General features: G+C 44.5%; 1 protein-coding gene across 3 annotated transcripts in view; it reads left to right on the top strand.

The window, feature by feature from the left end:
- PHACTR3 (phosphatase and actin regulator 3) overlaps window positions 1-22,449 on the top strand; it is a 100,184-nt gene that overhangs the window by 60,254 nt on the left and 17,481 nt on the right. For 2 of the 3 annotated variants that reach the window (XM_053958680.1, XM_053958682.1), the window contains exons 5-8: window positions 2,427-2,630; window positions 6,356-6,620; window positions 7,616-7,863; window positions 11,425-11,578. In XM_053958680.1, coding sequence (XP_053814655.1) covers window positions 2,427-2,630; window positions 6,356-6,620; window positions 7,616-7,863; window positions 11,425-11,578 — 871 coding nt within the window. The remainder of the gene's footprint in view (window positions 1-2,426; window positions 2,631-6,355; window positions 6,621-7,615; window positions 7,864-11,424; window positions 11,579-22,449) is intronic. The other variant, XM_053958681.1, reaches the window with a different exon arrangement.

Here is a 22,449-nt window from a genome sequence, read left to right as displayed (position 1 = left end):
TCTCTGTAGCAGAGGTCCCACTGTGGCTGCTCCTGTGCAGCTGTGCCAAGCAGCCCCTCCTGTCCCACTGACTCCAGGAGAGCTACTGCCAGAGAAAGCATTGCTCCTCTCAGGGGAATGCACTCTAATCTGACTCATTTTCCTCTCCAGCTCCTAGCATCTACTGGGGCTCTTGATCTTTCCCTAATGTAACCCATTAGTGACTCTGTTTTTCCCTTCCTCTATTACACATTTTGTCTCCTGCGCAGTGGGCACAAACACTCCAGTGATGTCACCCTGGAACAAGGCATTTCTCTAGAAGTACATTTAAAAAAAAATATTTCCTTCTAGAATACACATAACTATCCCATACAGCAGCTCTCCTGTCATGACAGATTTCACAAGAACTCCTGGTAATGATGCATATTTATTCTTTCCTGTCTCTTTTGAATGATAAATACTCATTCTTCCCCTTCTAGGCACACTCATTAATCTGTTTGTCAACAAATTAAATGCCATTATGTTGCCAATGCTATTGTTTCCAACTGCCTGAGTGCCTTGGTGCCTCCCCACGCACTCTGAGCAGGAGGCTGCTGAATGTTCATTAATACAGAGAGTTTGAATTCCCAGCGAGACACAAAACTGAGCCAAGGAAAGATTTGTGATGCAGCAGCTGTGGGTGCCACTGCAGTGAGATTTTAGGAGATGGCCTAGAATGGTTTGGAGGGAAAGGTGCTCTGGTTAGACAATCCAGAGTGCCCAAAGGAGTGGGATTTGCCCAGGAGTTTGGAGCTCTCTCATGTTCTGTATGACCCCAGCTCTGGATCCTCAGCACAGGAAGACATGGAGCTGTTGGAGGCCCAGAGGGCCACCAAAAGGACCAGAGAGATGGAACACCTCTCCTGAGAGGGCAGTCTGAGAGAGCTGGGGACAGCCAGCCTGGAGAAAAGAAGGCTCCAGTGAGATCTTGTTTCAGTACTTGAAGGGAGCTTATAAAAAAAGATGGAGACAAAGTTCTTGATAGGGCCTGTTGTGGTGGAACATGGGGCAATGTTTTTAAACTGAAAATAAGGAAGATTCAGGCTAAATACAAGGAAGAATTTTGTTATAACGAGGGTGGTAAAACACTGGAATACACTGCCCAGAGAGGTGGTAGATGCTTCATCCCTGGAAACATTCAAGGTCAGGTTGGATAGGACTCTGAGCAATTTGATTTCATTGAAGATGTCCCTGCTCATTTCAGGGACTAAATAACTTTAAAGGTCCCTTCCAACACAAACTATCCTATGATTCTGTGCATAGGAGAGATTTAAACACTGATCTCCCCATTTGGTTGAGTCCTTCCCCCCTCATGGCTAGTGCTGAGCCCAGAGAGGCTGGAAATGCAGTTTGGAGGGAGCCTGGCCATGGCTGGGTCAGAGTCAGCCTCCAGGCTCTCTGTGGGTCCCTTACCTGCCCAGGCAGAGATCAGGACATGTAACATGAAAGCCCAGCAGTGAGGCTCTGTGTGAGTCTGGGCACTGCCAGGGCAGCTGTATCTGAGCAGAATTCAAGGATGCTAATTTTGGACTTCATCACTGAAATTCCACCTGTGTCCTGCTTCAGCTTCATGCCTTTCTGGATCTATTCCCCTGTGCCCTCATCACAGCCTGGTCAATTTGATGAACTGCTCAGTGATTCAGCCTGCACTAACTTTCACAGCTAAGTGCTTTTGCCATCCTTGCAGAGACAATCCTGAAATGAGCAATGCTTCACCATCTTAAACTAGGGCTTTGGAGACTGATTTCTTTTCTTAAGTACTTCATCTTAAGTACTCCACCCTGCTCCACTCTAACTGCTCAGATCCAATTGTAAACCTTTTTTGTGGCAGGTTCTTTTTCGTTATCAACTTTAACCTCAGGAAATGCTCAACACCTCTGGAGTCAGGTACAGTAAAAGAATACTCAGGAAGCAAGCTGAAATCATGTATTAAAAAAGATAAAAATCATATTGGGAAAATAAACACACATCAACTATTGGAATGTCAGTTTTTAGGTGATATTCTGGGTTTGATACTCCTTGCCCTTTGGCTGTGTGTTCCTAGACAGAAGAGTACTCACCCAGGAACTGTGCCACCACAGCTGTGTGCTCTAAGATAATTCACTGCAGTTCTCAAAAGTTGCTTTGCCTTGCTATCCTCATTGTAAAAAAAAAGGGGAAAAAGGCTTTAGGGAAGCTCAGCAGTTTTCTCAGGAACATCAAAACTAACATTTCCTCAATATCCTTGTACATTTTATTCTTCACCTTCCCTGGCTGGTTGGCTGTTTCACACAGTTGCTTTCACAGTGGAAAAGAAGTGTTCCTAGCTGTGTGCCATGTGTTCAGTTTTTGTGAATGTTCCTGGCATTGTCCCCTGGCCTATCATTATTAACTCCATGTTCCATTAATCTTACTCATCTTCCCACTAGCCAAGAAACCTTCAGCACCCACGGAAGCACTGGAAGATGCCAGCCTGCCAGCATCTGAAGACAGTCCGCAAGCCTTACTTGTACCTGAATCCACAGATTCCCCCCAGAAGCAGACAGAAAGAAACCCAGCACAGCTTCCCAGCCCTCCACTGCTCCCAGCTCCAGCACCTAAGGCAATCTCCAAAATCACCAAGAGCATCACAGGTCAGTCATCACTGCTCAGTAAAGATTTCCCCATCCTTGATGTGTTGTTCACCTCCACAGTACTGTCAAATCATTTTATGATGCCTGTTTTGAAGCCCCAAACTGCTGACAATCACTCAGTTAAACTGAGTGAGCAGTGACCATGTCTGGTTGCCTGATAACAATGCACTGATATTTGTACTTCACATATTCATCAGAACCTCTCAGGGGATTATTTGTTGTGAGTCTACAGCACTAAACACACATAAAACAAATCAAACCAACTGTAAACATCTGCTGAATCCCATGCTCATATTGATATGCCATAAAACACAAGGAAGATTTAAATGTTTTCATTACCTGGACTCCCACTGGAGAGCAGGACAGCAGCCAAAATCTAGTTCAACTCAAAGGTTCTGCAGAGGTTTCTGTCTGAAGGGTTTACTCTCTAGGGCAGGTCTAAACTAGAGCTGTGAAATCTGCTGTGAAGAGTGATACACCTGGCAATCCTCTGTGCCAGACTTTATTGAACGTTTCCAAAAGCAATTCCCCTGGGCTTGATTTTCTAATGTATTGCCAATGTTGTTACATTTCTCAACATTCTGGCACTGCAGAAAGGGTGCTAAAATGAGAACGATTTTAGTTGGTTCCAATTTCAGGGCCCCTACATATGGTAAAAGCAGTTAAAAGGGCCTTATTGCAAATGAAAATCAAGTCCTGACATCTAAATGTCAGACCTGTTGGATATTTAGACTTTTAAATGACAGCCATTATGTGAGCCCTGATTTGCATCCACACTCATCATCTGGCACAATGAGCAGGGTTGCTCACTGTCACCAGGAAACAAAACATCAGAGGGGTTCTGAGACCTGACCACTGAGGCTTAGAGAAAATATTGAGGTTTTTAGTCTCTTGGAAGAAAATTACAAGTATTCGTTTCCCATGGAAACAATTCATAGTTTGTCTGTGCTTAAAAGCTGTAATAACTCAAGTGGGAGGTGGATTCAAAATGGTATTTTAGTGCTCCTCAGGAGCTGCTGTTCAGGTTATTTCACTGTCTTGTGCTGTGGGTGAGGCTCAAGCCTCCCCTTCTACCCTGCAAGAGGAACAGGCAGCCCCAGGGCCCCCCTGCCTTTGCTCAGCTGAGGAGAAGGCCATGCTTGGCATCAGATGTGTTTGGAAACCTGACCCACGCAGGGTATAGAGATTACACCTCCACCAAGCACTTCAGAGCATTTAGAGTTCAGATATTTTGCTGCTTAAACCAAGTATTTCCTGTAACATCTGAGATATTTTGAGTTTTGGTATTTAATTCTCATTTACATCTTCCACAAAGAAAAACTTTTAATTTTCTCAGTGACTCCAGTAACTCTAGACCCTTTTCCAGTAGTGATTATACATGTTTATTTTTGTGGGGATGTGGGGGCAGTGCTAAGTTAAAATTAAACAAATACTGTCAGTGAGTGAGAGGAAATACAAAAGTGTGGGGAGAGAGAAAGGGCAATTATGAAAGAAAAGGAAGATGAAGAGGTTGAAAAGCTCTTTTGTGTTTAGTTTTTTCCCTCCCTTAACAATGCTAGGGATGCTGTCAGCAGAGGAGTGAGGAGTAAGTCAAGCACCAATTAATCAGAGAGAGGAGGAACAGGGCAAGGTGCCAAGACATCACTTTGCAAGATTATTCACTGAACATCTGTCATTAGGACAAATAAGGTGTGATCTCAGGAAATTCTCAATATTGTCCAAAGCTGCAATGAGGATGAAATTGGCCCTCGACCAGTTCCAGGAATGAGCTGGTGTAAAGGCAAAACAAAGTCTTCTCTTTCCCTGTTTTGGGGTTGAGCTGAACCCTGGCTCTTGCTCTGAGGAAACACAGACACCCTCTCTGTGCACAGAGATGAAATGGCTCAGGAGGTGGTTTTGTCCATCCCCTCAGGCCATGATTCACTGGGCAGCAATTGAGCAGAAATCAATTTATGATTTATGAGCTACCCATCTCCACAGCAGCACAGAATCAAACCCCCCTTGAGTACCAAACCCAGCTTTGCTCAGCAGAGCTGGGCTGTCTCCTGGCTGGAGCAGCACCGTGATCAGGGCAGATGGAGCTCTGGGGTGGGAAGGTGGCTCACACACTGCACATCAGGCACTGACTCTTAGAGCAATGCCCCTGAGCCTTCAGACTCCCCAGATTTTAAACAGGGTAACTTCTGGGCTAGTTTGAATAGAAATGAACAAAGCCATTCCTAAGGGTTCTGGGCTGGAGGGACACACACGTGCACAAACACCCTCCAGAGATGAAAAAAGTAGCGTTAGACCTTCCTTACAAGAGAGATTTTGTTGTGGATGCAGCTCTCCTCACTGAAGGATGCACTCCTCCTCACCCCACAAACACGAAAAGAGACCAGGCTTAGTGTTGCCACACTCGGATTTTCAGTGTTTGACTTTGGTTATGATTTCAGGAGCTCTTTCTAAGCAAACTTAAGAAAATGTATGTTTTTGGTAACCCTTATGCAAGACGTTGGTTCTGAGAGGAGATATTTAATAACTGAAGTTAGTATTTTTTGCCCTCTCCAGTTTTCTAGCAAGTTTCTGCTAACTGGAACCAAGTCCTTGTTACAGGACTACTTCAGGATAATCCTGTCCTGAGCAGAAGTTTTTCTCTGCTATGAATTGAAGGATTTATCTCCAAAGGAAGAGAATAAAAAGGAAAAATTACCTGTGAAAGCATGTTTGTACCAATGCTGCGCAAGCTGTGCCAGTTTATATTCCTGTGTGAAGCACTAGGTGGCAACAAGGGACAAGAAATACTCTGGGATGAGGAGCTCGAATTGCTTTTATCCACCCAGCCTGAGCTGCTGGTGTAAACAACCCCATGTGCCAGAGGCGTGGGACACGGATAGAGGGGAGGGGGAAAGGGGAAGAGGACTGCAGAACAGAAAAACGAAGCAGCATCTTCTCCAGGCCAGATGTTCAGTTATCCTAAGGGATATTGTGTGAAGCCACCAAATTTACAACCAGGGAAATGTCCACTGTGCCTCAGACTCAAATGCTAGGAAACGTATAAATCGGTCTAAATGTGTAACTCTAATTTCAGACAAAAGGTTTACATTGCATAGAAAATAGCTGAATCTGGGGCTAAAAAGAGATTAGATTGCCCCACCCTTCTTTTTTCTTGTTAGTGCTCAGTACCCCATCTTTCATTTGTATGTCATTTGGCAAGTTTTGTTGTGCAAACATTATCCTCATATTATAATGATTTTGGCATTTTCTCCACGGGCATATGAAAGACAGAGGTCTGGGCTGTGCAGCAATCACAGAGGAGCAGCTAATAGGCACTGGTACATTTTGTCCAGACTCAGAACCACAGGGCATAAATTTTAATACAGTCTGCCAGAGACCAGCAGAGAAAATGCTAGATTGGAAAGCCACCACAGCCCAAGCATTTGGTGGTTAGGAACAGCAGTGTGGGCAAGCAAAAATGCAGTGGTAGGCTGGGAAAAAGAAGAATCTGATCCTGTGAGAAAGAGGGGAAGTGGGAGAGGCAACTGTTTTGCTAGATTAAAGATCTGGAGTGGTGCAGCAAGAGCCTTTTGAACTCAGTTACTCAGCCAGTTACCTCACAGCAAGAGCAAAACATCACCATTTATCCTCTGTTCAATGCAACAAATTAAGTTCAGTGCAGACTCTGCGCAAAAAGGACAAAACAGAAAAAGCATTGCACAACCTCTTCCCCTCTTGTGTTTTGACAGCAGGAAGTGAAATGGACGATCCAGCCATGAAATCTCCTCCTTCCACCATCCTGAAGAACTATGTCATTGTGGGTTCCTCCCAAATCTCAGGACAAGCTGCCCTCTTCCACCCCTCTGGCCAGAAAAGCTCCGAGCCCCATGGCAGAGGCCAGGTAACAACGCCCACCGGTTCCCCTCACCTGGCTGCCGTTCATCTGCCTTTACCTCCCAGCAGAGTCATTGAAGAACTCCACAGGGCTCTGGCCACCAAACACCGGCAGGACAGGTACCTACAGCCTGCAGGCACAGGGCTGCATGAGGACACTCATCCCACCACTTCATTTTTCTTGGAAAATATTCCTATCCTCTTGTTAATGTTTTAATTGCTGCTACAGCTTGGGTTTGCCTTCCTCGTGGCGTCACTGCTTGGAACAAACATCCCTGGTTAAAGTGCTTCATTTGGCAGCTATTTCATTGTATGTTCCTCCTTTATAAGGAGGCTACTTTGGCACAGGAGTAGGATTCAGGTATAATGAGGTGATAGTCCTTGATCTACTGCAAAAGAAAATCTTCCCCACAAGATACCGAATTACAGTAGCAAAGGCACATCCTGTTCCAAGTACTCTACACATGAGAAATGCTGCAATTTCTGTGTCACATGAGAAATGCTGCAATTTCTGTGTCTCTTGGCTGACACAAGAGCACATACAAGATCCATTTTTAATACAAATGTTTTTGTGGGAGTACATTGGGTGCTTTATCTGTGTTTCATTATAAGCCCTCCTGTGGATCAGAGGAGGACAGAGATAACTTTTGCCATCCCAGAGCTTTGGAGTGAAGTTGGTATAATTTCTCAGTTCCCTAACAACTACTGGCCCAGGGACCAGATTCACATGATGTCATTTCCAGGCCCTGTTAAACCTTTGTGATGATCATATGAATGATATGAATGGTCTTATTTCATGCCATTTTTTACATGCATGTTTTACATTAGAAGGGCGTGTTCTTGTGGGGTTTTTAATCACTACAGTGTATCTTGTGACCATATATCAAAGAAAAACATTATTCACCACCCATCCATGTCTCTTTAATGGCAGAGACAGGAAAGTAGATCCATATTAGCCATTCTCAACTTGAAAAGCCATCCTGTGTTGGTCCATGCTGAACTCCCTGCCCTGCCCTTTACCAGCTACAGGATGTTTTTCTCATTCTCATGTAAGTTTCTACTGCAGCAATAAAACAATCTTTGTAAAATCTGGCCTGTGCATCTTCCACCCACAGCTTCCATGGAAGAGAAAGCAAAGGCTCTCCAAAAAAAAGGGTGGATGTCCGTCCCTCGAGAACGTCGAGTATGGAACGCAACAAAGAGAAGGAGAACTCGCTGAGTTATGGCAGTGACTCAGAAAACAAGAGGAACTCGGTTAAAGAGTCAGATGAGAACAAAGAAAACATGATCATGAACTCAGAGCTCAAGGAAGAGTGTGTTTTTTATCAGGATGAGGAAGTTTTGAACGACTCTGTTATTTCTGGTAAGCAAAATCACTGTATTACAAAGATAACTCTCACAACCGAAGGGAATGCTCTAAAGGCAGCAGAAAATATTGGGAAGGATAAATTCCTCTACTGTCACATCAGCTTTTTGAAGGAACCCTGGTGAAAAGCTGAAGTTAAACTGGAGTCACAGTGATTGTGACTGTCCTCCCGGTGTTGCACACTGAGGTGTATCACTGCGCTTTACCCTCTCAGTTACTGGTGCACCCTGGGGCTGCTCTGTATGAACAGCAGCACTCCCAGACATCCCCCTGTGAGCAGCCAGAGCTTTCTGGACACCCTGTGCCAATGCTGGCCGTCTTCTGGAATTTCAGAGCTATTTTTCCATGCAGTGATGGTACATGGAAAAGTGATAGAGACCAATCAATCTAGGAAGGACAAACATGTAGAGAAAATATCTTAAAGAATAAAGTGTCTCTCCATTTGGTCCATTTTATCCCTCCTTGAGACATGTGGGGAATGCATTTTATAATCCTGTGCAATTATTTAAGTGAGCTTTGGCAAAATAATCAGCTCTCATTAGAAAATTTGTCATTCAAGGTTTTTAATGTTTTCCATGTTAGCAAGACAGATTCAATCTGAAATGAATCCTTTGCTCTCTTCATGAATGCATTAAAAAAAGGCAGGCAGAAACAATTTATCAAAAAATAATTGTTATAGCAGATGAAAGATGAATTTTAAAAGATGTCTTTGAAAGCATGAGCCAGCAGACAGGACACGAGTTCTGCTGCTGTATCTTAAGACATCAAGTAACAGAACAGACCCCTGAGGTAAGGCAAAAGAAAAGACTCCCTTGCCTAATTGCTGTGCATTTAAGGATAGCTTAAAACACAAAAAACACTTTTTAAATTCTACTTTTTTTTCTGGCTATATATGTAAAAGTGGTCTCTTTTGATAAAAATTCTAAGAGCTAGAGGCAGCCAGGCAAAATATACATTATCCCCTACGAGCAAAACCAAATCTGAGTATTTAACTATTGACGGTGAATCTCTCTATATTTAACAAATAATGATTCATTGTTATGATGATAGGAGGGCACTGGTTATTGTGCAAGTTTCTGTGATATCTAGAAGCAGCTCTGGGCTTTCCACAATAAGTGCTGGAGTTCTGGAAAATACCTGCAGTTGAAGGACAGTGGTGGTGTACTGGGGATGGCTGAGGCCCCCCGAGAAAAACAGAGCTGCTTTTAAGATATTTTGGCATTATTGTGGCTGCAACAACACTGCTGCTTGGCACAGAGGATGCTGAGCTCTGACTGATGTCCCAGAACAAGCTGGGACATTCCCAAGTCATTTCTGGTGTGGAGGCACTGCTGGTGCCAGTGTTCCCAGGGACAGCACCAGAACAATTCCCTAAACATCTCCAGATTCCTTCTGGTTTGAAGAGATCTGGGCTGGTTTCCAAGTCAGGGAGTAAAACTATCCATTAATGCTGAGCTGCTTTACAGTCCCTGTCCTGCCTTAGCAATCACCTGCTCTGCCACTGTCACCACCACAGGGCACAGTGCCACAGCCCTGAGGCTACAGGGAGGTACAGACACGTCACATAACTCTGGAAAAAGTGAGGAATTATGCCTTGGTTTTCTATTCCTACTCAATAAATCATTATTTGAAACCTCTGAAAATGCAAGGCAAGATGAGCTTAAAAAACAATGTTACTAGAACATAGCTCACAACTGATAACTGGTGCAATCAAGGTCTGTCCAGCATCAGGCAGTGTTAGGATTTGCTTTTTGATTGATAGAACAGTGAATAGGATAAAAAGAACAGTAAACATGCAGGAAATTAAATGCCATGATTCGACTGAATTGAAACAGGGAGTTTTTCCAGGAACCTGCAGCATGAACATGAAAAGGGTGTGAATTTCCCAAGCATTTCTTGTTGACCTAGCTGAGGTGTGATAAATCATGAAACAATCCAGCCTGAGATAGATGGTCAGGGGGCAGACCGGCTCTGAATGTGCCTGACTGACTAAGAAAAATAACCCTTAGAAAAAGAATACTTAAATAAGGGTGTTTGCAGGTCCAGTTTCTACTGAGGTAGTGATCAGGAAGGAATTTGTCTCAGGGTGCTGAAAATGTATGTGGAGAAGAAGCTTGGGGCTTTATTTTCTCTTTGTTCTCTAGTTTTGTTTTATTCATGCCCTTATTGTCTTTTAATATATAGATTTTGCATGTATACTTGCATTTTAAACTATTCTGGTAAATGATGTTTCATTATGAACTGTCCACCTTTGATTGACAGAGGGAGCTGACACTGTTAATTAGGATTTTGACCCCACTTCCTTTGAAGTCAATGACAAAAATCCTATAGATTATATCACTGTCCATGCTCCCAAGGTGCCCTGCCCTGGACACTCTGCACTGGACAGTGCTGCAGCTCCCGTAGACACACAGAGCTCCTTGTCCACAGAAACCTCCTGACATGACCAAATTCCTCCTGTGACCTCTTTAAAATACTCAGGTGAAACTGGGAGTGTGTGCAGGGATTCCCAGGAGTTTTCTAGCCCCGAATGTCCTTCAGGTTCTTTCCAGCAGGAATTCTGTTGGTTCCTCTGCACCCACTCCTAGCGTGGTGAGAAGCCCTGTCAGAGTCCCCAGTCTGGGGCTTTGTGAGCCAAATGCTTCTGATGGAGTCAGATATTCAGTTAGCAGAAGGCTCTGTGTGGCAGCAGCCAAATAATTTCACTTCCCTACCCATCTGTTAAATGTATATCTGCTACTTCAGACAGGGCTGCGTGGTTTAATTTAATTAATGCTTGCAACAGACTGTGAGAGCACTCAAGGAAGGTGCTAAATAAGGGCACAGCTTTTTAGGCTCCAAAAGGGGTTTTGAGCTGATTATGGTTTCTGAAAAGTTTAACTTTAGATCAATGCAACTACCAAGAGATTTTTCACTGCTCACACATGGAGACCAAAATTACTGTGCTCCACTCTTTCCAAAGGTAAATGTGGGAAGAAGGCTGTACAGACTTCTCCCTCTGCATAAAGAAATTTGAGATCAGTAGTGATAATAAAAAAGGAGGTCCACAGATCCCTAGCAAATAAAACCCCAGTATTTGGGAATGAGAACCTATTTAGGATTTAGAATCTTGCCAAACTCCAGAGCATCCTTTAAAAAATAGACTTTAATCCTATCTCAAATGCCAAACAAAAATACCAATTAAATGTCATTTTCTTTAAAGATGAGGTGACCTTCTCTAGAAAAGGTGAAGCATTAAATTTAAAAAAACTCAAACCCTTCAAAGCAAAAAGGAACCAAAACAAATTAACCTCCTATCACACATCATGCTTGCAAGATGAAACAAAGATTTAACTGCAGTTCCTGCATGCCCTGAGGAATATGTTCCTTCTGCATTTTCAGTGCTTTTGTGTCTGAGCTCAGCTGCAGTGCTGCTTTCTGACATTAATGTGTACAACTGCTCCTTGCACAGCACCACACAGATCACTGTCACTCTGTGCCATTCCTGCTCTCCAGAAGTTCCTGTTTCATCCCCAGGAGCTGCCTTTCTAATAACTTTCCTTTCAATGCGTGTCCCAGGTACTTTGCCAAGAAAATGCAAGAAAGAACTGCTGGCAGTAAAACTACGGAACAGACCGAGTAAGCAGGAGCTGGAAGACAGGAATATTTTCCCAAGGAGAACGGATGAGGAAAGACAGGAAATCCGGCAGCAAATTGAAATGAAACTCTCAAAGTAAGTGTTGTGAATGAGAACAGGGAGGAGCCTCCCTTTACAATGGAGCATCCTCTGAGCCCTGTCAGAGGCACTGCCACCCACCCCCAGGTCTATTGCCTGCAGGGAACCATCCACAAACCAATACAGCACATTTTCAACTGTCAGTCAGCCACAGGAGAAAAAGTTTTAACTCTCTCTTCAGTCAGGATTGCCTGGATTTCAAGGGAAAACAAGACAGAAGTCAATTTGGGAGACAAAATCCTGCCAAATCTACCTGCAGCTCTGCTGCTGCAATCAGGATTTGGAGGTCCTCCAGGAAACCCAGTGCTTTAACAAAAATAGTAGTATAATTATTTATCAACCAGATTTGGCTTTGTCAGCTCAAGCTGAATGTGAGGACCAAGGCAGTTGTTGCAGCTGCATATTTATTTGCCCAAGGGAAAGCTGCTGCACTGGTAGCTGCACTGGTGCCTTAAGGCAGAGGCAGCATTGCCCTCACCTGGGAAGGTGCCTGTGTAAATCCAGCTGCAGGCACAGCAAGGGATCCTCTGGTTTGATCAGTAACCAGGGCAACAGGGGAGAGCTGTGAGAGAAACAGCATCACTGTGGTGTGCAGCCTAAAGCAAAGACTGAAGGTAACTGGGAGGCTCAGACTGCACCATTTGGCTTTTGTGTGTGCTTTTTTTAGGGCTGCATTTGGATATCTGCAAACATGAATATTTTAGAGGAGACAAAGTGGATTGTTAAATAATCTGTGCTGTGCTGCCCACACAGGGACAGCGAGCGCTGCTTGGAATCAAATTGGGAAACATGCATAGAAATTCATTTTCAAGGCTTATTAAATATTAAATATCTCAAGCCTCTCCTGAAGGAAACATTTATTGATATTTAGACTAACTCATTCATGTGCATGCTTTTGATTAAACTTTACCTCCAGGGACAGGGAATGAGAACAAATGTGTGGATCAGAGCACAAGTCCTAATGGACCAGAGTTTATGGAGGAGAACATCTCTGCCTTCACCACTCCTGCCCTCAGCTAAGGAACGAGCTGCTGAGGGAACACAGAGGAGGTTTTGGGTGCCCTTCATAGTGCCCCTGCAACAGCTGAGATGGAGTTATGGTCCCTCCAGTCTCAGTGACTGCACAGCAGCACTTTGTACCCGAAGGGGAGCAGTGCTTTGTGCCAGGGGCTGCACAACTCAGTGCACAGAAAACATGTTCATCCAGACAAGCAGAAAAGATCTCCCTACAATGTGCACTGAATTCCAAGAGTTATAGACAGAGCAGATGAGAGGTGTGTCCCATTAATACCCATCACTTAAGGAAGCAAAGATGGGCCTTGATCACCCTGATCTTGCAAGCTTTGTGCATGCAGTTCAGGGAAAGACTTCACATTGCACCCCAATATCATTAATTCCATTATTTTGGCCATTTGATAACTTATGAGATTTCTTCCTATATGAAGAGCCTAATTTGATTGCTTTAAAATGCACAAAAAATGGTTTCCACCCTACTCCACCCCTAAAACCAATTCAACCATCACAAACTATTCACTGAATGAGAAGATTGTCATACCCAGCCCCATCTTCTATTGCTGAAATGCCTACAAGGTCACATCTCTTTTCAACCCTGCCTGACTTCTCTTAGTCCGAAAGGTCTGATGGAATTGCAGCTTCAGCTGCTGTAACTACAGCCTTTATCCCTTTATTTTCATTTACCATTTGTCTTGCTTAATAATGAGCCTAAAGAAATACTGTAAGGGATACAACCCTAGAGTCAAATGTCAGTCCAAGGACTTGCAGAAGACAGGTGAAAGGGGCTGGCCACGACCAGGAGGCAGGAAATTTGCTGTGTGTAGGTGAATGCAGCTAAGGGAGCCTCCCCTGCCTGCTGTGATCTCATGCAGCAATCTGGGGTGCTGCCCATCAGTGTCACTGGTGATGTCTAGAGGATGGCTAAAAGCCATCTTTGTTCCAAGTGTTGGAAGTCAGGCCTTAATTTGGTTCCTTCTTCCTGGAACATGGAGGATTGAGCGCATTTCGGGGAACAGACGGCACAGAGATTGCTGGAATAGCCAGGAAAAAAGGCAAAACAGATTGGGAGCAGTTTCCCACACAACTTCCAGCACATATGTGCTGGCAGAGCTCGGCTCAGCTCTTAACTCATCCACCAGAATAGAACATGACCGTGCAAACAAGCTCAGGTGGTGGATGAACGCAGGAAAATATTTACAACACCAGGAAAAGCAAGTGGGTGTCCAAAAAACCCAACGGCCAACCAACAAAGTAAAAGTGAATTCTGGCAAAGGCCAGAAGGCCTAGAGATACCCTTTGGAGTTTCTGACTAGGACTCACCCCACAAAACCCAGAGCCCACACTCAGAGCAAAGGCTGGCTATGGTGTGGAAATGAAACCAAACTGGGAAGAGTGAAATTCTTGGATGTGCTTTTGAGGTGTTTGCACTCATTCATTTCACTGGTACTTGTGCAGCACAGTCTCTGTGTGACAACTTGGAGGCTTATAGCTAAGGAATGTAGTGCTGGGGTGGGAAGTGCTGCCTGGGAGATGGGATCCAGTAGAAATGTCTGTTTTCTCCAGGGCTTTGCCACTATCTGTGCAGAAAGGAGCAGCACTGCTGCTGCAATAGCAATGCTTAGATAACAGCAAATCAGGAATCCACGTGTACCATCAGGCTATAGATCTGTGTTTAGCAGGAAGAATGATTCTGTGGGCAGATTAACAAGTAGTTATTCAATGGCTGACTGCGTAAGAATGGCACATAACCAGGCAGTTGTTAACAGGGTCGATATTTTTCACAATTGCAGGGGTTTGATGGTCTGTAGCTGTCTAGCAAATTGCCTCAGCCCCACAGTTAACACAGCCTCGCTCTGTACTCTGGAGGGAAAGATGTACTGACATAGATAATGTGCAAAAATACACCAAATAATGGTGTTTATATAGCTTTAAAAATGGGGAGACAAAAGAATAGCATCCTCTCAAAACCACTGTATTATTTAAGTGGTTCTGGCTGTAACACATTTCAACAGCAGCTGTGAACCTGCTGAGAAAAGCTACTCTGCTATCACTCTGATTGGTGTTTATGAAGTCAAAGCTAAAACCCCTATTTTCCTTCACCTTCCCACTCATTTCATCTCAAAAAGGAGATTGGGAAGTTCTGTATTTTGAGACAAATGCTACTTTTACAGCAGTGCAAATCTACTGACTTCAGATTTATTATTGACTGACAGTGGCATCAGGAGAGATTCCAGGATTCATTTATGTGCATCGCTGCTTTTGAAAAGTGTATTTCCTGTATTTCGTGCTCCCAGCCAATTTAATCTACCACTTGTTGCTGTGGAAACATGGACTTTTCCCTCCTCCTCCCTCCAAAATGGCAGTATTCCAGTTTTCCCCATGCTGTAGTGCTTCTCTTACTAATCCATGCATCCCCAGTGCCCCAGAGCATGGTGAACTCTTGGAATACTCTACTGTGCATTAGGCAACAGGGCTCCCAACAGGTCTTGGTTCCATTATTATATGTTCAGAGCACAGATAATAAGCCCTCGATGGAATTCAGTGAGTTGAGAGCTCTTTGTGTCACGAGGCAGAAAAGACACAAAAGATTGCAATATCTGCTTCCTGTCTCACAGACACATGTTGTTCTAGAAGGGGTTTCAGCTGAAACCTGGGGGAGTAAAACACTTGCTAGACTGAAGGGTGACTCAGGGAAAGGTTGTTAAATTAAATTTGATATCTGTCTGTTTAGAAAGTGAATGCTTGAAGTGCTTGTGCTTCTTGGGAATGTAACCACAGTTAAAGACACTCCAGTATAACTCAATGTCTCAATGAAAGTACAAATTCCTTGAAAAAATTATACTTGTAATATTCACTTCATGTACTGCTTCACTTGTTCTGGTGTTTGTACAAATACACATGATGTGTGAAGTGGCACTTCAAAGATGATGGGGACAGGAATTAAATACAGAAACGTGGGCAGAGGAGTCAGACAGGAAGAACAAAGGGGTTTTGTACACAGAGGAACCAGAACCTGAGCACCTAAAGCTGATCTTTACCACACTGAAAACATTGGCTTGGGGAAGTGGATGATGCTGGACCAAGGTTTCCTGGCAACAAAAAGTGAACAGGATGAATCTTTATTCAGTTGTTACCACATCTGGACTCTGTAGGTGTGGTGCTGCCCTGAGGTTCCTGGAGAAGCATTTTCAAGTTGACTCAGCCAGGAACTGCAGATGTAGCTAAAAGCACACCCAGATGAGACCCTGGTTTGTCCCTCAGGTAACAGAGTGTGAAGTTCACAATGCTGCTGGAGACAGAACAATACCAAGCAAAAAGCACTTCAGACTGGCAGCCTAAAAGCAAACCAGCACCACGGCTCAGCACAGAGCACTCACAAAGACAGTTTCACCTACTGACAGCACAAAAGCTGTGCCATGTTTCCCAAGGACAGCACATTCAGTGCCACTTCTCCACAGAAATGTCTCAGGGCAGCTTTGCTCACTGAAAAGGCATCATCAGCCCTTCAGACTGAGACACTCAGCAGGGAACTGGGCTGAATGCACAGAACTTTAGGGAACATTTTGTTTAGATTGACCAAGTGGTATGTGGGTAAGTGTACAGACTACTGGTAGTCCTAATGCAGAAGTTGAGGAGATGCTGAACTGAGCCCAGCCTAAGCTCACCTGGGGATTAGCAAGATTTTTTTTTTGATGAATCTCCAACTGTGCTCCAGCTCCTGGTCACTGGACTAAAAACCAGGGAACTGCCCTAATTTCAGAAGGCTGGGAAGACTTGACACAGATTCATTCCAGAGACAGAAAGGCAGGGGGGCAGGTACAAAGGACAGATCAGCTGTCAGCACTAATTAGCTGTGTACAATTGAATGCATTTCATTACTGGGCAGGAACCATCCAGGTAAGCATCTCGCTGATGCTAAAAATAACCCCAGCAGGCTCAGCGTGGGCGTGTGTGCAAGGCTCAGCTCCACACACCAGACAGGAGCTAAATATAGAGCCACAATTGAATTCTGTGGGTGTGGGGGAGCCAAGGGAGTCTCCTGTCTCCTCGCTCTGCTCTAGCAAGACGTGATGCAGCTGGGGGCTGCTGTCAGACCTGCTCACAGCTGCAGGATTTTATTAGGAGCATGCACAGCACCCATGTGCTCAGTGAGGATTTGGGATTTTTTAATGGTTTGCCCCTTTTCAGTTATGGCCTCTGCTTTTCAGGCTATGGAAAAGAAACATGTTGTGAGGGATGGAGGTGAGGGATGGAGGGGGGAGCAGTAGGAAGAATGGAGGAGGTGCAAGTGAAGCTGAGATTTTTTTTTGGTGCTGCCTCCAGGATTAAGAAGTCCAGATCCCAAGGCCTGAATATTCCCTATGCTCTTCCTTGGTGTCAGGCAGTGGCACACAGCTGGAAACCCTGCTGTGAACACAGTGACAGACAGCACTGGCCTGGTCAAGACTGGCGGTTAGTGCTTGCTGCCAGAGTTCCTGAGACAGCCTTCAAGGGTAAAAATCAGGAGGAGAGGGAGAAGACTCAAGTGTTGTTAAGGTCGCCAAGCAATGAGTAAGTTCAGCCTCCTGTTTACATGGTTTTAAAGTCCAGGGGAGATGCAGTGCAGTTCAGATGAAGCACTAGAGATGGTTCAAGTGCCTCTGTACATGCTGTACCTTGACGACACTGTCCTCTTGTCTAAAGGACTGAGAAAGGTTTGTTCCCTTTCAGGTATTAAACTCCAAGAATAGAACCAACCTCACTAACACCAATCCCTGGTCAGCAAGTAAACCTGAGCTCCCTGAGTGTGTGATCCTACCAGGCCCTCTGGACAGCAGCTCTTGAACCAGAAGTGCTTCCTTGCTTCAGCAGCACTTGCACAATTAATTATGGGGCGCCCAGTCAGCTCTGGGCAAGAGCCTTGATCTGCAGCTGAACCAAGATGAGCAATTTGCTGTCTCAGACCAGCCCACATCTTGTCTGGCAAGAATTTTTGAACACATGAATTCATTTATAAAGGGCTGAACCATGGCTGCCTTTGTCCTGGGTTATTTCCTGGTTTGAACACAAGCACTCAGAGGTGCTCCCAGTGCAGGCCTGTATTGCTGAGGATTCAGCATTCACCTCCTGCTGAAAATGGGGAGACTTTGTGCAAACATGAGGCAATGTCACTGCAGAGGCAGTAAATTCTGCCAGGCAACAACATAAAATTCCAAATTTCCAGGTCACAGCTGATTAAAGATTGTCTTCTGGGAAGGCACTATCTCCTTACACTGCTCTGTTTTAGTTCCCTGGCTCCAGTGCTGGGAATTCCTAATCAAACCTGTTTTCCACAGCACAGTGAAGGCAAGGGCAGCAGGTCAGAGCACAGCAGGCAAGAGAAGAGCAGAGCAGCAGGTGGAAACACAGATAGGAATATACAGGGCCTTTTCTGGGACACAGAGTCAATTCCTCGAATAGATCTGACATAAATGGCACAAGTGAAACTAGAAATAAAAAAAAAATCAGAGTGCAGAAAGCCATAAGTATCACAGGGATGCATAATCACATAAATAAACTTGCAGAAAATCTGCTTAAGCAAGTGTGATTGAATAAGGAAAAAGCCTTTTTGGGAAGAAAACCGAGCACTTGTTTTGCCCTGCCAACCCACCCACTACCAGCATCACATGCTCAGCTCAGGTCCCTTCCCAGAAATTTGGCTCCTCCCCATGCCTGAAGACCTGGGCTCTACCCCTGTGGTGAGACAAGCAGTCATAAAGCAAAAAGGAAATGCATAAAATGCCAGTAATGCTCTGTAATGGTTCACCTTACACTGGATTATGATTCAGGTCCTTGAGCTCATGTGGGTCTGCAGTACAAGTAATTACAGAAAGAAATTACTTTAATTTAATTTGCAGAGCTTAATCAATGGAGACCAAAGTAAGCTGCTCTGGTTGTCACAGTGATTTGTGCTGTTGTGGGATGAAAAGCTGACCAGAACAAGGTGCTGTAACAGTTGTGAGCTCCTGATAACCCAAGGGTTGGGCAGGGAGGGATTCAGGCATTTACAGTGCCAGCCCTCACTTTGTATAGGCATGGTCACTGTGTCACTGAGAGAATTTAGGATTATGGTTTTTTGGGTTAGATCTATTAATGAAATTCAGGAAGAATGTCTTCTGCACTTAAAGCCAAGCACTTACTTCACTTAGTTGGAACAGAAGCCAGATGGGATGGACAGTGTGTAGCTGAAAGGCTGTGAGCTGTGTAAGCACAGTCTCAGCCAGAAAGGGGTTTGGATGCTTTTTTTTTTAACACATCAATTTCAGATGTGCCATTTCAAAACATTTGAGAATAAAAGAGGGGTAAACTTTGGATGTTGAGTTGGTTCTCCTCCCACTTGACTTTTAAACCTAACCAAATTTATAGGCAGACTGGATATCAGTGAGTGCCACCATGACTGTTGCAGTGAATTGCTTGCAGAATACCTAAATGGTCACTTCTCCCACAAAGTCTGAAATGTGGCTTGGTTTGGAGAAGAAAAAGCTCCTTAGTGTGCAGAGCCACAGCTGCACACACTGTCCCTGGGGCACAGCACTGAGCTGTCCCTGCTTTATGGAGGGTTCTCAGATGAATCACCTGTGCTTTCACATGAAGAACTTGATCATATTTTTGGGCTCTCTTCCAAGAAAACTGTCTCTCAGCACACGTGATCCAAGGAAACTGTAATTCATACCCTGCAGTTTCTGGTTCATCAGATTCTGTGAGTTACTACAGTTCCCTCCTCCTGCAGCTCTGAGCACAACTTCTGTAGCCTGGTTCATTCAGGACCTCAATTCCTCCAGGAATCACAGGCTTGTGCTTGCTGCTTTCATATTGAGAAAACTGGGTCAGTCTAGCACAGTTCCTATGTTTTTGAAATAACTTCAGAGAAGGCGAGGGGGGAGAAAAATGAAAGAAACAAATATGTAGAAAACAGAAAGTGGGGGAAGGAGAGAAAACAGGTCAGAACAGAAGGTCACTGATTTTCCTCAATAGATGATATGCAATTGTATCAATTATTAAAACATGGCTCTAGCTAAGTCTCTCTGGTTCCATTGCCTGTGCCCAGCTGGAAAGCTGTATAACCTGGTCTTGGGAGTACTGCAAGTTGCCTTCAGTATCTATTTTTCAGCATAATTAACTAATCCAAGTGGCCAGCACACTTCCTTGACCTCCCCAGACTCTGGAGAGTGGTTTTTTCCTGGAAAGCACTCTTATTTTCTATCTTTTCCTTTAGCTCTCACATACAACACACCATAAAACAAACAAACAAACAAAACCAAGGACCCCCAGGTTTATCAATCCATGCTCATGGTTTTATCCAGTGAAATTAAGAAGAAATGGACCATACCTTTGGAGGTTGAGGACCTCCTCCTGTTGAAAGTCCACTTATGCAGAGGATATCAAGGCAACTGGGAAAAAAGAACCAGCAAGTTGGCAAAATCTGAATCTTAAATTATATTAGAAACAGGTACTACAGTCTAGTTAGTCCATTGTTCTGCAAAGATGTGTCAGTCGCTTTGTTTTCATAAAGCTATACAGAATACAGGCAAGAAACAAAGAGTAGAATAAAACCTGAGTTCCTCACGTCAGGAAAAAAACCTCTCCAAACCAAAACTACGTGGCTCACAGATGAACTGCCAGTGTCATTTGCTTGAGATGATCATATTCATTAAGCAAATTAAATTCTGAATGAATTAATACTTCATTAGTTTCTCAGAAATTATGTTAAAGAAAAAAATTAAAACCAGGCCCTCTCAGCAGTCTCTGCAGAAAGCAGCTGGCCTGTTGCACAGAGATTAGCCTAATTTGAGCCACAAAAGCCATATTCTGGCCAGGCTACACTGCAGCCTTGTTCTAATCATCACTGGGATTGGCTGCAGCACTTCCAAATACCACCCAGCTGGGGAAAAATCCTCCTTCTCAAGAGAAGGTTAAACAAACCAGGACTGATGTGGTAAGGGAAGTTTATTTATGGGCGTTGTGCAGTTAAGCTTACAGAAATCCCTTTCTCAGCCTGTTTATACCATAAAGGAAAAAGGTAACAGGGAATGAATGATGGGTGTGGAAATGCCAAGCTTAGGTCTAGGGGTGATGGGAGCAGGAGGCTCCGGGTTGGCAGGGAGTTTTGGTGCACTGCAATGCTGGGACTTGCTGTGCATCAGCTGCAGTGACAGGAGCAGCTGCAAAAGGCAGGAAGATGGCTCTGAGGGAGGGTGTGTGCACAGAGCCAGGACCTGTCTGAGCTCTGGGAGTCACTGCCAGCTCCCACAGCCCTGCCTGCCCTTCCCCTGCAGTCCCTCCTCAGGCAGGGAACAACTCTGAGGACAAACACGGAGGTGGCACCATGGGATCCTTTCCTGAAAGCACTCAAAAAGGTTTTGTGTGGCAGCCTTGAGCATTAGCAGTGACAGTTCATGTTGTACCACAACAAATCACAGCTGTAATGTCCAAACATGACGTTACATAATTGAATTCTCTCTTACATTTTATTCAGTTTTCAGAAGATCAGAATATTCTGTTCTATGTGAAATTTGCCAGCAAATTCTATTTGTATTTTCATGACCATAGCTAAACACAGGATCCTAAACAAAGTTAAGGAGGGTTCCAGAAAGCTCTGGGGAAGAGCAGACAATATGAGGATGACATTTGAAAACTCAAATCCTGCCTATATTTTCCTGTAAGTTAGCCTGTCTGCGTTGCTCAGTGTCACAGTGGCGTCAAATGACAAGTCATAGTCCTCACCCTGTCCAATTTAAAAAACAAAGAAAAACAGAATTACTGAAACACCACTTGCAGAGAGAAGTGAATAAATTCCCAGAGGGGCTGCAAATCTGGTTTTTCAGCCAAGATAGTTTGTCACATTCTCCTATTCTGTACAACAGAGATAACCAAATAGACCAGCTTTGCAGAGCACTGTGAGAGCTGCTGCTGAAAGAACTACAAAATTGATGATTACTGAGACCAGGGGACTTGCACCCCTACAGACTTTTTGGGCCAGATGTTTGAGCTGCCAATGGAATTTCTCATTTCACTCTGCACTGAGAGCAGGAACACTCTTTGTATTGAAAAATCAACAGATAACCTCAAGAGAAATTTTGAAAGAAGCAAAATATTAAAAGCCAATAAGAGTGCAGTAAGGAGCAGGATTCAGAGCCTGCGGTGGGCAAAGGCTGGTGTGGTTCTGGCCAGCCAAGGTTGGTGAGAGTGTGAGGCCAAGCTGTTGGTCTGACTCTGCCCTGGAAAATGCTGGGCCAACAAGAGTGTGCACGAGAGGAACAGAAAATAGTACAGCAGATGGTGAAATGCTGTCTGCAGGCAGGGATATCCCATCCTTTGGAGAGGCTGTGTGGGTGAGTGACAGGCGAGAACTACAAAGTGCTTGCCTTGCCAGGGGGAGCATTCCCAGTGAGGTTCCTGCAGCCTGGGAGCAGCTGTGCAGCCACACACACCTCCCAGCAGGGCCTGTCTGTCCCAGCAGCATCTGCAGCTCCATAAATTGTTGCCATTTAGGTTTTTTTCTTCAGGGATTACACAGAGTACTCAGAGTGCTGCATTTGCCTTGATTTACTTCAGTAATTCAGAAAGCTGCTCCTTGGTATCAAGCCTGACACTACAAAGGGTTTGCAAAAAGTGCCACAGCATGTCTCCTCCTGCCTGGAGCTGCTGGGTTAGGAGGTTCACAGCTCCATACCCCCAGCTCTGGGGTAAATCCTCAGTGCAAAGACACCTTGCAGAGGTTTATTTGTCACCTCCCAGACTTTGCAGATTGCCAAAGGGTCCTTGGTATGTGCCTCCAGGTGACAGGGAAGGATGTTTTCCAGAACTCATACCTCATGCGGAAATTCCCAGCAGCT

Source organism: Vidua chalybeata, chromosome 17 (assembly GCF_026979565.1).
Source record: "Vidua chalybeata isolate OUT-0048 chromosome 17, bVidCha1 merged haplotype, whole genome shotgun sequence".
Classification (NCBI taxonomy): domain Eukaryota; kingdom Metazoa; phylum Chordata; class Aves; order Passeriformes; family Viduidae; genus Vidua; species Vidua chalybeata.
This window is presented reverse-complemented; position numbering and strand designations above follow the sequence as displayed.